Source organism: Hemicordylus capensis, chromosome 5, assembly GCF_027244095.1.
Source record: "Hemicordylus capensis ecotype Gifberg chromosome 5, rHemCap1.1.pri, whole genome shotgun sequence".
Lineage (NCBI taxonomy): Eukaryota > Metazoa > Chordata > Lepidosauria > Squamata > Cordylidae > Hemicordylus > Hemicordylus capensis.
Genome location: NC_069661.1, coordinates 126,833,878 through 126,849,770, shown reverse-complemented (window position 1 = coordinate 126,849,770; position 15,893 = coordinate 126,833,878). Strand labels below are relative to the sequence as shown.

At 41.7% G+C, this 15,893-nt stretch overlaps 1 protein-coding gene across 5 annotated transcripts in view; it reads left to right on the top strand.

Moving 5' to 3' along the window:
- Window positions 1–15,893, top strand: part of CRACR2A (calcium release activated channel regulator 2A) — a 127,885-nt gene that overhangs the window by 87,372 nt on the left and 24,620 nt on the right. For all 5 annotated transcript variants that reach the window (XM_053251564.1, XM_053251562.1, XM_053251560.1 and 2 more), the window contains 3 exons: window positions 1,400–1,727; window positions 11,219–11,351; window positions 15,403–15,484. In XM_053251564.1, coding sequence (XP_053107539.1) covers window positions 1,400–1,727; window positions 11,219–11,351; window positions 15,403–15,484 — 543 coding nt within the window. The remainder of the gene's footprint in view (window positions 1–1,399; window positions 1,728–11,218; window positions 11,352–15,402; window positions 15,485–15,893) is intronic.

Below are 15,893 nucleotides of genomic sequence, written 5' to 3'. Positions count from 1 at the left end.
TTATGGATGTTAGAGTGTGTCTGGCAAAAGTAGAGATTGTCGGAAATTGTGCCCCTTGTGTACAAACAACCACACAGACGAACCCTGGATTACTAAATGCTGAGGAAGTGCTTTTCACACAGCACTTCCACATCGTTAGTCAGAATGTTAGCTATTTATTTCATAATGAATAACAAATTCCACGGAGGAAAGTATATCATCCAGAGCAACAGCAGTAGCAGCAGATGGAGAGAACTACAGGTAAAACTCGGAAAATTAGAATATCGTGCAAAAGTCCATTAATTTCAGTAATGCAAATTAAAAGGTGAAACTGATATATGAGACAGATGCATTACATGCAAAGCGAGATAAGTCAAGCCTTAATTTGTTATAATTGTGATGATCATGGCGTACAGCTCATGAAAACCCCAAATCCACAATCTCAGAAAATTAGAATATTACATGGAACCAAGAAGACAAGGATTGAAGAATAGAACAATATCGGACCTCTGAAAAGTATACAGTGTACTGTGCTTGATTGGCCAGCAAACTCGCCTGTCCTGACCCCATAGAGAATCTATCGGGTACTGCCAAGAGAAGGATGAGAGACATGAGACCAAACAATGCAGAATTGCTGAAGGCCGCTAATGAAGCATCCTGGTCTTCCATAACACCTCATCAGTGCCACAGGCTGATAGCATCCATGCCACGCCGCATTGAGGCAATAATTGCTGCAAAAGGGGCCCAAACCAAGTACTGAATACATATGCATGCTTATACTTTTCAGAGGTCCGATATTGTTCTATTCTTCAATCCTTGTCTTCTTGGTTCCATGTAATATTCTAATTTTCTGAGATTGTGGATTTGGGGTTTTCATGAGCTGTACGCCATGATCATCACAATTATAACAAATTAAGGCTTGACTTATCTCGCTTTGCATGTAATGCGTCTGTCTCATATATCAGTTTCACCTTTTAATTTGCATTACTGAAATTAATGGACTTTTGTACGATATTCTAATTTTCTGAGTTTCACCTGTATGTGGAAAGAAAATAATAACAAAATCATCAAATGAGCCTGATTTGGTTCACTTTTTTTCATTTGTTTTAGAATGATTGCACACCCCTAGTGGCAATTTGGTTTATGTTTATTGAAATCAGAGGAGATCAAAATTTATATAGAAGCTTCTGAAATGCCTCTCCATTATAATTTGTAAATCTTGATGTTGAGTATTCTCCACATAGTTTCCAGATGCTTGACTATTTGCCAAATTTCACTGAACATTTGTTTTCATGTTCAAATGTGAACCCAAATTTTAAATTCAATAATTTACATTCAAAATTGACACAGAATTCTACCATGATATTGAAACCTGAAGTGCCTTATATATGGTGATGTTTTTTTCCTTACATTTTCCTAGTCAGTCTTCAGAAGATGATGATATATTTAATTCTTCAAGGAGAAGAAATTCCGTGGGTTTGAATGGGTGTCCTTCAATAGATTCTGACCCTGCTGCTGGTGCAGACCTGATGCAAAGAAAACGCCTCCAAAGGATAATATCGATTGAAGAAGATCATCTGCCCCAACTTCTTGACAAGTCAGGAGACAGACAGCTGCCCAAATGGTCTGAAGAAGATGAAAATATTTTGCCAGAAATGAAAATTGATGGAACCCAAACAGTATCATCTCCTGAACAAACACCTTCCTCTCCCAGAGGACAGCCAGTAGGGAAAGAAACAGTGAGAAATGTAAGCATAACTTCCCCCATTTTTTTTAATCCTGGAGGTGAGGTTTTGCAGTACTTCTGAGTATATTATTCTCTGAAATTGTATATTTATCAGAAATGTACTCCGTACTTTCCTATTAATCAAAATTGGAGGGGTTTTTTTGTTAAGAAATATCTTGGAAAGAAGGAGCATATTAGCCTACTTAACAAGTGTTAGCACTTGCAGGGGTGCAGAGCCCCCTGCCCCTAAGCATTTGATGAATTATCTCTCATTTTATTGACCTTCCCCATGAAACCTAAAAACCCATATCTCTCCCCACAAAAGTGTCTTCCCCCAAAAAAATTCAAGTGAAATCTTGCTTCTCAAGCTTTCCTTCAGTCTGCACCCAAGACTTGTTTGCTACAAAATATCACTCCCTAGTAATTACATGCGGTGTCTCACTAATTTATTTAGAAATATGTGATTCTTGAACTGGCTATCATTTGCACCACCACATATTGGATCACTGGGAGTGCTTTGTAGACTTAAATGGGGTTTTAGTAGCTTAAATGTACATAGTTTTGCAGCAGTTGGAATAATCAGAGACAAGGATGTTGCCATCTTGAGTTGTGTTGATTACAATGTGAGGGTAAATGAACTCCAAAATGCTGGAGCCCTATGGGAATCAGTATTTGGTTACTGTTGGGTGCAAATGAAGGAACTTTTGCCCCTAATCTTACAGTTAGATTTTGTAAGATTCTGCCCACTGTGACTTTAAAATGGAAAAGTACAGGGTGAAAGTAATCCAGTCTCTGAAGCCTCCTGTCCTATCTGACTTTTATGTATACTGGTGGAATGAAGCCCCTCCCTCACTTCCTTTCCAATGAGCAGAGGAACATACACAGCTAGAGATGTAGAATTTCCAAAAATATTAAAGTCATGGGGAAGAAAATGGAAAAAATCTGCAATACTTATTTTTCTTGTCAGAGCTTAATTTACTTTACTACTTAAAGAGCATAAAATATATCAAGTACAACTTAGCACTTAAAATGGCACTGATATACTTAAGAAATTTAAAGTATAAATGTCTTAGTTTTATTCAAGCAATAATTACAAACGTATCCTGTATTAGAGATAGAGCAGCAAGGTGCTGCACCTCACGATACCTAAGCATAGCTTAGTTTTTGCCTTTGGGGAACATAGGAGGCCTGTTTCCCCCTTGCTGATTGGTTTTCTGGCACTGGCTTGAGATCCTATGGGAGTTTTGGGGAAAGATTAAAATTTTTGTTAAATATTTCCTGCTTGCCCATTTCATTTGTGCGTTGGGTGATAAGCAGCACCCATCATGACCTCCCACCCAACTCACTTTGGTGTCCCTAGGAGCTACCCATGGGGAACAATGGAATGTTTCAGTTTTCCCTATTGTTTCCTTTGGTTGTAACACTTGAAACGTTTTGGGGTTTGAGCCATCGATACAACCAGGTCGACTGCTGTTTCGACAAAATGTTTCATCCATCTGCATTTTGTTTCAAGCTCAAAACAAAACACAAAATCCTTTTTGTGCCCATCCCTAGAAGTAAGATTTAGATAGAGAATCTTGCAGTAATCTCAAAAAATAGCAAGATATCTCAAAATTAGAGTGTGCTATTTGCAAGAGACTATTTCAATCTGTTTTTCACTTTAAGAGCAAGTAAACCCTCATCTGAAAACGATTGAATGAACTTGCTTCTTAAATGGCAGCAAAGTGTTCTGGCACTTGATAAGCTGACTGGAACTCTTTGAGCATGCTGTTCTGCAATAAAGATTTGAATCAACAATTTGGCTTAAGCCAATCTTGCATGGCAATTTTAGCTCATCCCTCAAATAAACTGAAAGCTGAAAATTATTATTCTGTACATTTTTGTGCATCCCATTAAAACTTGGGGAGAAGACCCCTATCTTTGTGATAGAACACACACTTTGAATGCCGAAGGTCCCACAGAATCTTCAGTATCTGCATTTAAAGGTAATGTTGGTCAGTAGGAGAGCTAATCGGGTTGAGGAGATTCTACTGGTTCTGGATGGGGTTGCACTCCCCTTGAAAGAGCAAGTGCACAGCTTGGGGGTGTTGCTGGGTGCACAGCTTGGGGGTGTTGCTGGGTGTTGCTCTGCTTTTGGAAGCTCAAGTGGAGGCGGTGGCTAGGGGTGCCTTTGCATGGCTTTGGCTAGTGCACCAGATGTGTCCCTTTCTTGAAAAGGCAGATCTGGCCACAATTACCCAGGTCTTAGTCACGTCACAGCTGGATTACTGTAACACACTCTACATGGGGCTGCCTTGAAGAATATTCAAAAACTGTAGCTAGTGCAAAATGCGGCAGCTGGGATTTTATCTGGAGTTGCCTGCTGAGATCACCCATTTTGAAAGAAATTGGCCCTGCCTGAAATTGGCCCTAGCGGCAAATTCGTTTCCGGGTCTAATTCAAGGTGCTCGTTTTGACCTTTAAAGCCCTTAACGGTTTGGGCCCTGGATACCTGAGGGACTGCCTGCTCTCAAAGGTTGCTGCCTGCTTGACAAAGTCATGGGGGGGGGCCTCTGCTCTGGGTGCTGACAGTGAGGGAGACTCGGCTGTTGTGCACACAGCCTTCTCAGTTGTTGCCCACAGACTGTGGATTGCTCTCCTGGTATCTATCTGCTCCTTGGTCTCCATCACAGTTTTTAGAAAGCATGTGAAATCTTGGCTTTTTTACCCAGGCTTTTATATTATTGTTTCTATTGCTGCTGTTTTGTATCTTTTATGGTTGTATTGTGCTTGTTTTTAATCAGGTCTGTATTTTTATACTCTAGCTAATATTTTAATTAGGTAATTTTTGTAGTCTTGTTTTAAGTTTTGTGTGAACCACCTTGAGATTGTTTTAATTAAAGGCAGTATAGTAATTTAACAATAAATAAAAGAAATAAAGGATCTCAGGTAGAAGAGCTGGGAAAGACCTCTGCCTGAAACCCTACAGAGCCATTGCCCATCAAACTAGACAGTCTAGGATTGGAGGGAACAATGACTTTCTGCTTCTTTTAACATAGTGACTCTTACTTAGGACCCCCTCCCCTGTGCTGTGAATTTGGTTTGTATGTGACTGCACATGAGTTACAAAGGGATGTTGCCTGAGCTTTGGGTGGCTGCCATCTTGAACCAATATAGCAGATTTGAGGTGGGAGTGGGATGACCCATTGGGGTCCTCTAGGAACCCCTCCCAGATGCTCTCAATTTGGTTGTAGCAGACTGTAAAAATTATTACACACGCACGGAGAAACACACAGACACGATGCTCTCGTAAGCCTTTGGGAAGTAAGCTTAAAATGCCCAAGAGCGTACATGTGTGTGCACATGGAGTAGGATATTGGGTGGAGAACCTTCTGTGGGATCAATGAGGAGGAGAAAGGAGAGCTTCCCTCCCTTCCCCAGCAGCTCTCATAGTTTCCCTTAGCAACTGGGAGCAGCAGCAGTTAGGCCCATGTTCTGAAAGAGTGAGACCTAGAACTCTGTGGTGAGGATGGGCAAGCTATTGTAGGACTGAAGGGAAAAGAAAGCAAGCTAAATAAAAATAGCAGCCTGATGAGGACTGAGCATGCTCAGTGTAGACTTGAAGAGTCACATACTGTTCAACTTCTCAGCTGGGGACAAAATGCAGAATGGGGTGGGTGGAGAAGCAGGAATAGGGAATCGATCTGAGGGAATAGGTCTGCTAGAGCCTTTGAACACTAAACCGCCCAGAGACTTAAGTTTGGGGTGGTATAAAAATATGTTAAATAAATAAACAGTCGGCAAATGAACACAATCAGTGTATGGGAATTTAGAAAATTATCAAGTTAATGAAACAAAAACTTGTGTTGGGCTTTTGTATTGAGAAAACTGATTTTATCCATAGAAAATTGTGACAATAAGCTACTGTGGACAAAATCCCCCACTGTTTTATCTTGCAATCCACACATAGTAATAATAAACATCTCTGTAAAAACTACCTCATTTCATTTCTGAAAGGGAAAAAACCCCTAAAAAGTAATATTGACCTCTGGCTTAATGGGCTTCTATTGGTAGAACTAATGTTATTAAAATGACCATATTACCTAAATTTAACCTCCTTTCCCATCATGTTCCAATGCTCATGGCACAGCATGTCACCCTTTCACAGTAGTGACTCTGAGTCAGAGGCTGAGGAGAGAGAACCAGCACCAGAAGTGTACCTTGACACTAGACCTGAATCTGAGGATGCAGAACCAGCCCTTGCCCCAGCCCTGGATTTCGACATCAAAGCAGAATCTGAGAGAGCCCCAGAGCTGGAGTCCCCTGAGGAAACTTTCTCAGGGCCTGAGCTCTTTAGGGCAGCACCTTTGAAAACAAGCTTGGCAGGAACAATTCGGACACTTTAAGGCTGTTGGGAATTCTCTCTGGTAAGAGATACCCTTCTATTACAGCAGAGTGCACAGAGGCACAGCACAGCAGAGTCTGCCTAGGCATGCGTGTATGCTGAGAGTAAAATAAACTTGGAGCCAGTTCATAGTTTCAAATCAATATGAGGAGTCTTTATTGGTGAACTCCATTCTAGATAGTAGAGTGGAGAGATAGGATCTCTAATCTAGTTACATAGCTAGCTGGATGCAGAGGGATGTTTTCTGCATCTCTGCACACATAGAGCAAGGAGAGAGGAGTGTGGGTGTTGCAAGGGAGAATAAAGAGAAAGAGGAAGTGGCAGGAAGGAAGGAAGTCCCTTAGAGTAGCAATCTACATTTCAAAGGGATAGTGTCAGAGCAGTAGAGAAGGGATGACCAATGTTTTGATCTCTCTAGCCCTCTGACTCACTAATCTGTCCCCCTCTGTCATTGAGACATGAGACAGTGCAGAGTCCTTCACTTCCAACAAAGGCTTCCACTCCAGGCAGGGAGTGGTACTTTCACCAAAGCAGTAACATCTAGGTTAATTTCAAAATTCCATTTTAGACACAGATGGTGGCAAATAAGGGAAGTGTGGACCTGCCATGACCCAGCCTATCACAGCTTCAGCCTCTCCCACACAATCACACCCCTGATATCTGCATGCCAGTTCCAACAACAAGCTTGGCAGGAGTTAGATAGAGTGGATAAGGTTTTCACTTCAAGGCTTCCACTCTCCAGGAAGAGAGGTAGAACTCAAGAGGGAAGTTTGAGCTTAGAAGTACATAAGGGCTCAATCTGTCTCTGGCTTGTGTTGAGTTAACATGTTCTCTTGGACCTATCCAAGGTCCTGCAGACCTGCCTCTGCCTTGTGGGCAACCAAGGCAGGATGCTAATCTTTCTTCCTGCAAAGTCCATGAAAGAATGGCAAACAGATAACAGGCTTTATCTAGAGGAAAGGATAAACCTAGAGTTAATGAGATTACTGTTGGCGCATGTTGGGAACACAGTGGCCTAGGTATTCAAGTCACAACATAATTACCATGCCAATAGAGTAACATGGCTCTTGGAACTGGTTTTTAAAAGATAATGAATGTACGTATTCCTAGAAAGAACAATATAACAAAATCCTTTCAAAGGACCTCTTCTGGATTGGTAAATAAAAAAGAATATTGTATTACCCAAATGGTAATTTTATAATCACAACCTTACTGGCATATTGGAATAAGCACAGGAACAAACCAGCTCCTCCTATATATCCCATTGTTTCAGCAATAAATGATGGGATTTTAACCTAGATTATCATCTAAGTAAGTTTTAAAGCATGACAAAGCAATGGGATAGAGAAATAATGCAGACCTGATCATTAGTGATGTAATAAAATCTTATGATCAGCAATCAAAATCAAATTAATATAAAACTTTCTTTTTACCAATATTTATAAATTTATTCTTTTCCGATAAGGATGAAACATAAACATAAAAATTTTAAAGCAATGATGGCATTTGATAAACTATGCAACGATCACAAATGGAATACTCGTTAAAATATACTGGCTGACATCCAGACTAACATGGCATTGCTACAAACATGTTGCACTAGTTAGTTCCTCAAAGGAAGGAGGTTATTTTTCAACTAGTGCTGCACCAGTGCAACAGAGTGTGCCTGTGTGATCTGTGTCGGGCCTCCTAATGTGAAACCTCTTCCTCAATCCTTATATGTTGCAGGGAAATATGCAAAGCTGTCTGCTATACTTGTGCAAGCACTGCACTTGCACAGCATTGAGCAGCTTGGAGGATCTGCTCAGCTACGTGACTTTCTTGCGCAGGTGCATTTTTTGTTCTTTGCACTAGTGCAGCGTCAGTCTGGATGTCTTCCACTGTTCTATGCATGAACTGGAAAATGCAAAAACAACAATGAAGTATATTTCAAAATAGAACAAAGAACTTCAAAATGAAACTCCAAAGGCAGTATAGATGTATTTGTTTAATAATGGCTCTTTATGTGTTTTGACTTGGATCTAGAGTAGCATGAGTGGACGTCTGCTCATGGAGCAGTGTTTTCTTGCCCCTTCTTTTCTAATGCAGCCCCCTGCACTTTCCCAGAAACTTCTCCTGAGGATCGGGGAAACTTCTGGAAGGGTTGGGATAGGGCATAGGTAGCTGTAAAGGGGAGTCTTGCTCATGCAGACCTGCAAAGTGCCCCTACCCAGTTTTTGATGCATGAAGAGCATTACAGATCAAGGCCAAGCCCTTGAATAGAACTCCAAAGGAGCCCGTGTGCTGTTCTGGAGGAATTTGAAGGAAACAAAGTATCTGAGGGGGGAAAACACCATCTTTTTCTCAAATAGAATTGCAAAATACACAAATCGATTTGTCAAAACAGCAGCCATTGCCTGTTGTTTTGATGAATGACATCAAATTGATTCAAGTGATTTGACCCTAGGGAACAATGGGGACCTCAGATCACCCCATTATTGCTCATGGGTAGGTTCTAGAGACACCAAAGTGGGTTGGGTGGTAGGGCATGATGGGTGCTCCTACCACCCAAACCACAAAATAAATGGGCAAGTGGGTGATTTTTATTTTTTTAACCTCCTCCCAAAAAACCATAGGATCCTATGGGGTTTTGGGGGGGCGGGTTATTTCCCCATCACCCACTTGCCTATTTCTTTTCTGGGTTGGGTGGTTGTTAGCACCCATCATACCTTACCACCCAACCCACTTTAGTGTCCCCAGGAGCTACCCATGGGGAACTTTTGCAACCCAGCCTTGAAAATCACTGCAGAACAGAAGCGCACACAGCCCTTCCCAGAGACACCTTTACCCCTTGCCTTTGGGGTCGAACTCCAGGGCCTCCACAGCCCCAAATCCTCTTTAGTCTATCACAGGTGGTGTGGTCACCCAGCTGAGTACAATGATGCTTAATTTGCAGGGGAGTGGGGACCTCCAAAGGCCTTTAGGTCCTTGCTCCAAAATTACCTAGGTGCACCTCTGGTCTTTCCCCAAACAGAACACCACATTTTGCCAAACACAATCCAGAAATGGCCCAAAAAAGAATCACTGACCCAGAATCCACTGCTAGTTACAGTGCCTGTGCTGCAGTAACATCACTGGCACAAGTTGCTCTCTCTCACACAATTACGACTCCTTACTTCAGCATTACGACAGCTGCCACAGCAGCACCCTTAGCAGCCAGCTAGCATAGCCATAAACTCAGCCACATTTTGACTGAGTGCAGATTGCAGAGCAGTGAGAGTAGCACAAGTCAGTCCCAAAGCTAGACATGGAGCTCATCATAGCAATCACCAAAAAATAGTATACACAGACACACAAAGCTGAGCTGCCACTGTCCATTTCTCACCACAACACCATCTCACAAACAGACACAACCGCAACTCAAGAAAGGGAGGCAGGCAGGCACCCAAGTTCTGCCTTGCCAATCTGCTATCCAGCAAAACCAGATAGTTAACAGCAAGCAATAGCACAGCAAGCATATTATACTTAGTGCTGTAGAAAAACCACAAAATCAAACCTTCCATCTATCTTTCTTGACTACCACATCGAGAATGCTGGGTTTCCGGTGTCTTCATCTGGAAAATGACAGATGTTGCTTTTGGATGCACTCTTGGGCTGAGCAGACACTGGGACTCAACAGCTTGGGGGAAGGCAAGTGGGCACCAGTCAGGCACCCACCCACCCAAACAATCAAAACAAACAACCCCATCCCCCCAAATGGAAACACAGAGAGAGCCTGGCAAGCTGGGCACCAGACAGAACACACCAGATTACCAAAAAAATAAAAATAAAATAAAATGAATACACCAGGCACATAGAGAGCAGTAGCAGCAAAGCTGCAGCTTGAGGCTACAAAAGAAGAAAATAAGCACAGCACCTCAATTATTAAAGCCACTGGGGGCTAAAAGCAAGAAGAATATAAATGCATAGAAGAAAAATAAAATTTCAAAGCAGCACAAAGTTAAAGCCACTGGGGCTGGTACAATTTTAAAAACATTAGGAAAATAAAATAAAAGCAACTGCAAATTAAAAGGAGGTGAAAAAATGAAGACAGATAAGCCCAACGGGCACTCTCTGACTCTCTCTTCTCCACTCATTGGTGCAGGCTGTCCGGCTAGCCAAAGGGCCCAGACCACCAGCAGCAGCAGCCTTTGCTCTCACTGCTGCTGCAGCAGTCTGTCCAGGGGCGTAGCTATAATTGAACGAAAGGGTTCAAAGAACACGGGCCCCCAGCTTATGAGGGCCCTCCAGCTCATCTCTCCCTATTTTCTGGGCCCCTCTCCCCTAGCTACGCCCCTGAGTCTGTCTCTGATTCTTTTCTCCTGAGGCAGATAGGGCTCTCTGCCTCCAAGCAGCCCCTTAAACACATTTTGAAAATCCCCCCTTTGGCCTTCCTTGCTACATGCTCCCTCTCCCCAGTCGATGGGGGCACAATTGCCCAACACTTGCTTTAAATGATAACAAGCCAGACCAAAAAGCAAGGAGATCTCAGGCCAATTGGAAGCCAGTGCCAGAAAACCAGTCGGCAAGGGGGAAAAAAGAAAACAGGACTCAAAATGGCCCTTGAATTACTCAATTTGAGCTTGAATCCGGGTTGATTTGATTCAAACTCAAATCAGGCTCTTTATTCTAGGGGTGATACAATTCAAGTTCAAATCACTCGAATCAGCCCTATTCAAGCTCAAATCAATTCGACAAATCGATTTGCACATCTATATTTATAACACAGTTCTTCAATAGAAGGCTTAACGTTTGGCACCTTCTCAGGCTTCTTATGAAGTGAGAAGTCAACATTCATTTGTATACTATCTGCCGCACATAGCCACTTTAGGGGCAAATAGCCAGTAAGAGGGAACATATTAAATCCTCTGCACTCAATGTACCATGGTTCCAATTTGCATTGTGGGGAGGGGAAGGTCCTTATAACAGCTTTTTTTTAAAAAAAGAGACAACTCTGGTTTTAAGGCTTAATGACAGGCTTAATGCCTCATGTAGTTTACCTTAATAACCTGATGAAGGCTGCCCAGCTCAAACAGCAAAGATCCTGTTCAACAAATGAATCAAAGGTCTTGTACAACTGACAGAAAAACCAGTTTTGTGCTTGTTTGAAGGAGGAACGGGTGTACTCTGCCCCAGACCGTTTATTCAAGATTATTATTGTGGGCAATTCAGACGTGGGAAAGACTTCCTTTTTAAGGCGATTCTGTGAAGACCGGTTTCCTCCATGTGCTGTTGCTACTGTTGGTAAGTAAGTTAAAGAAGGAAGCAGGGGCGTAGCAAGGTTGGAGTGGGCCCAGAGACAAGATTTTAAAATGCCCGCTGCACTGAAGCTCAGCTCATGAAGTAAAGAAATCTTAAATGAGGCTGAATAGTGGTAACAAAAAGCAAAGACATCTATATCTCTATATCTCATGTTTGATCTAAGATTGTAAATAAACAACTAACTAACTATCTCTATATCTCTATCTATGACACCTATGTGCCACAATAGAACATCATCCTAAATTATTATTTTTAAGGTTTTGTAAATTGTGGACGATGCAAGTCATTTAATGGTACTAGAGAAAAACATGCTGTTCTGGTAGCTCCAGTTCTTAACACTCACATCAGTTTCGGAGGATGAATACAATTGAAGGAAGCCCGGGTTGGGGGAGTCAGTCATGTGACTTGCCTCTGGGAAGTCAAGGCAATGGCCCCCCCAAGGCAGTGGGCCCCCAGACAACTGTCTCCCCTTGCCCAATTGTAGTTACGCACCTGAAAGGAAGGAAGCACATATAAGCCATATACACAACACCCATTGACTCCTGCCATTCATCCCTGTGCATCTGTTACTATTGATGTCCAAAATTTGATGATAATCAACAATCCCAGGGAAATGTGAACATCTGAAAACTAAGACACATTGGTGAATGCTGAGTGTCACCTACATTTAATTGCCAGCATTCACTTATGTGTATCTCAAATGTGAGAAAATAATATATCTGTTTCTGTACACTCATGAAATTCATTTGGAATTCTTATCATTCATATGTGAATGTCAACAGTTACAGAATTTTAGACATCTCTATAACATGGCATTTGCGACAGAGGGCTGCCCACCTTCATGACTTCACCTCCTCTCTACTTTGTAATGGCTGTATGTCTTTGTGCCATTTTCCCAGCCACTGGTTTAAATTGGTGCAATCAGTAGATTAATTAATTAAAGCTTTGTAGTGTATGTGGGGGGTCTAATTATACTTGACGAGGGGCAGTTTTGTACTTGTTAGGCTGCAAGTAAAGGATGTATTACTATAACTACCTTTAAGGTGGAGAAAATGTTAAAGACGACATATCTTTCTAATGATGAGTGGTAGCTTTTGTTCATTACATTGGTAATTTATGTTAGGGGTAGTTCACCTTTATGGAGGTCCCTATACAAATGCTCCAGAAGTCATAGAATAATAAGATTTTCAAGTTGGAAGGGGCCTTTGAGAGCATTTAGCCCAATCTCCTGCTTCGTGCAAGAAATGGCTACAGGGTCTATAAGGGCCACTTTCATGCTCAAGATCAGGCAACTCCTTGGACAAAGGCACCATTTGTGAGAACACACCTCCATGTGGGGTTCAACATGCAGTTGCCATTTTTTCATGTGATTACACCAGCCCTTTGGGGGAATTAGCAGGGCTGGTTTTAAATCCAGTCTAGTAGGAGGAACTTTCAGTAGCTGTTAGTCATGCCTTAAAGAACTGCTGTTGCTAACCTCAAATATATGTCTGATCCCAAGCCAATGCTGTGCGGGTGGCTACACAGGGACAGTGAAATCACACCAATCTGCTTATGGCAGGGAGTGAGTCATTGCTAGTTTCCTCACAGGACTCTGAATCAGGCAACTGGATCAGGGAATATACACACTGACATTGCTATTATGCTCATGCGGACCATGACTAGGTTGGGGTGTTTTTGTCCTATTTGCAGCCGGCATGCTGCGCATTGGGATATTGCCCCAGCATTTTAATTCCAGACAAATAAGCAGTAGTTTAGTGGTTAATTTTTAAAAAGGAACTGAAAATGTTACTATCAGCCAAAGGGTCATTAAAGGAGGAGATAAAAATCTCATCCATAAATATCTGAAGGGTACAAATACCAAAGGTTGCTGAGAATTTAATGAAGCATGAAGCATATTTCTGTGATTAAAATAATTCATTAACAACTATACATTTTTAATGTTCTTTCATTACAAATACTGGATGGTACATAATTAGGGGCTGAAGTTTCTGCCACTTGTCATTGTTAATTCAGAATTTTATTACTTCTTTGGCCAGCTAGTAAACAGAAGCATGAGGATTCCAGGGAATGTAGAGAGCAGGATTTGGAATGGCTTCAGCAGGCCTTTTCTTAGAACTCTCTGCTGGTAAGCCCACTGTCCTGAGTTTGCCACTGCCGTCCCAAATACACCCAGGCAATTTGAGTGAGGCCCTTCAAAGCTTCTTCTTTGGAGCATCTGGCAGTTCATTTTTGTGCAAGGCTTCACTTGCGGTTCTATTTACTCTAGCTGCCCCGAGCAGTATTGTACTGGAGGGTCAGGATATAAATATTTTAAATAAAACATGTCCGCTTTTCTTGAGAGTAACTTGTGCATTAGGGGCCTGAGGAAGAATGAGCTGCTTAAGGAATGTGCAAAATGGACACTATGTAATCACTATTTTAATCGCACAATAATAAATTATAGCTGGGAATGATGGGAGTTGTAGTTCACTAACATCCGGAGGAACTCTGATTGGGAACCACTGGCATAGTTTGTATAGCGGTGACTTGCTGGGGAGAGGAAGGTTATCACAGAAGTCTATAAGGAGCCTGCTCTGCTCATGCACCTAATTAAAGATTGTGTCAATGAACTTTATGCAAGATATTGCAAACTAACTTGTCTACCACCCATGAGAACTCTAATTTCAACATTCTTCACTGAGTGACTATTTGTACAGAGAGTAGGAAAACTAGTGAACAGGTAACCTTATGAACGATTAAAAGTGATTATTAACAGGGCTGCAAGTTATAGGCTGCACTCCTAAACCCGATAAATTAAATGGGGCCTGGTTTCAAGTAAATAGGAGAGAGGGGCAGCATATCTCTTTAATTAGCAGAATAATCAACTAAATGTTTAATTGATCAACCAACTGATTACTTGGTTAAAAAGAAGATGATTAATCAACTAGAAATTTATTTGTTTATTGATTTATTGATTGATTGTTAAATTTACATACCGCCTTTCATTAAAAACAATCCCAAGGCGGTTTTCAAAAGTTAAAAAACATACAATACATACATACATACATTCCCTCAAGAGATGCAAATGAAGGACTGAAATCCCAAATTGGTAATTGCACAGTAATGCCAGATCATCATTGGTCAAAAAGGTGTCATAAAAAGGTCCAATCAGAAGTCTGAGTTAAAAGCCCAATCCACAAAAGACCTAAGAAATTAAATAGGCAGCCCTTCTATTTAATTTAGAACTCTGATTAATCCAAGGGAGAGTGTGAGAGAACCTGAAACAAGTATTTCTGGCTCAGATTTATTTGCTATTTGCAAATGTATATCCCCCCCCCCCCACCTCCCCACTGCCCACAGTCCCCATTATGGAGATGCTGCTGAGTTCAGGAAAAACAAATATTTACTCCAGAAAGTTGAAACAAGATTTTATTGCCTCAGAAGTAAATATTTTACATATTTCTAAAAGCATCCCTCTTAATCAGAGTTAAAAAGCAAAATGTGATGCTAATCAAAATCCAAAATTCTGAAATTTTGCTAGGTTTACTTTGGTGCAGTCTTTTAAAAAAATAAAATACAGACTACAGCCCAGCATGCAGACCTCTTTAATCATGTACTTCTTATACTGGGTAGAATCCCCATCACCCCCCACTCCCGGCCAATTTCATTTAATAATTTGTCTTCATGTGAACAATGAAAGGACTGAAGATTGGAAAGGAGGAAATGGGACGAACTATAGTTTTGTGAAAGAGGATGCATAAGGGGTGCCTGCATAGCTTGTGATCCACCAATTCAAATACTGTACATCAGCCAAACATGTGCCCTACCAGAAGCTCCACAAACCTTGCTCGAGTCTGCAAAAATGGTATGGAGTGTAGTCGGGCACCTGGTAGGCATAATAGATGGCCATTTGTCTGCGTTGAACCTGATGAGTCATGAGTTTTGCAGGCCTGCAAATATTCGAATATTTTGTATGTTCTTAGTCAGGCTTCCATAAACTAAACTGAGTACTCAAAGAGGAAAATCAACTTGGGCTGTGTTTCCTTTACAGGTGTGGATTACAGTGTGAAAACAGTGACTGTGGATAACAGTCAGGTAGCGCTGCAGCTCTGGGACACTGCTGGGCAAGAAAGGTGAGATGATGCTCTCATATCTTACTATAATACATCTAAAAGGAAGCATCTGTATAGCCAGTCTTGGTTCCTTGAAGCCAAGAGTCCAGAATCGGATCCCGCCAGAGTTCATTCAGAATCAGATCCCCACTTCAGGCTTTTCACAAGTGTTACATGCCAAGATGTAAGTGGTAGTCGACACATCAGAGCTGGGGGAGCAGAGGCATTGCAGGAACAACAACTTAAGGCACAAACATCACAGCCTGCCTTGGACATAGGTAGGCTATGAGTTTAAGATGGGTTGTGCTATGCAGTCAGCCAGTAAACTGTGGGACATACAGGGGTAGTGCCAAGGGTCAGCCAAGTAGATTATGGACTGAGGATCCAGGGCCATCAAAAGACTTCCACCCAGCCCTAAGGTCCTGCCGAG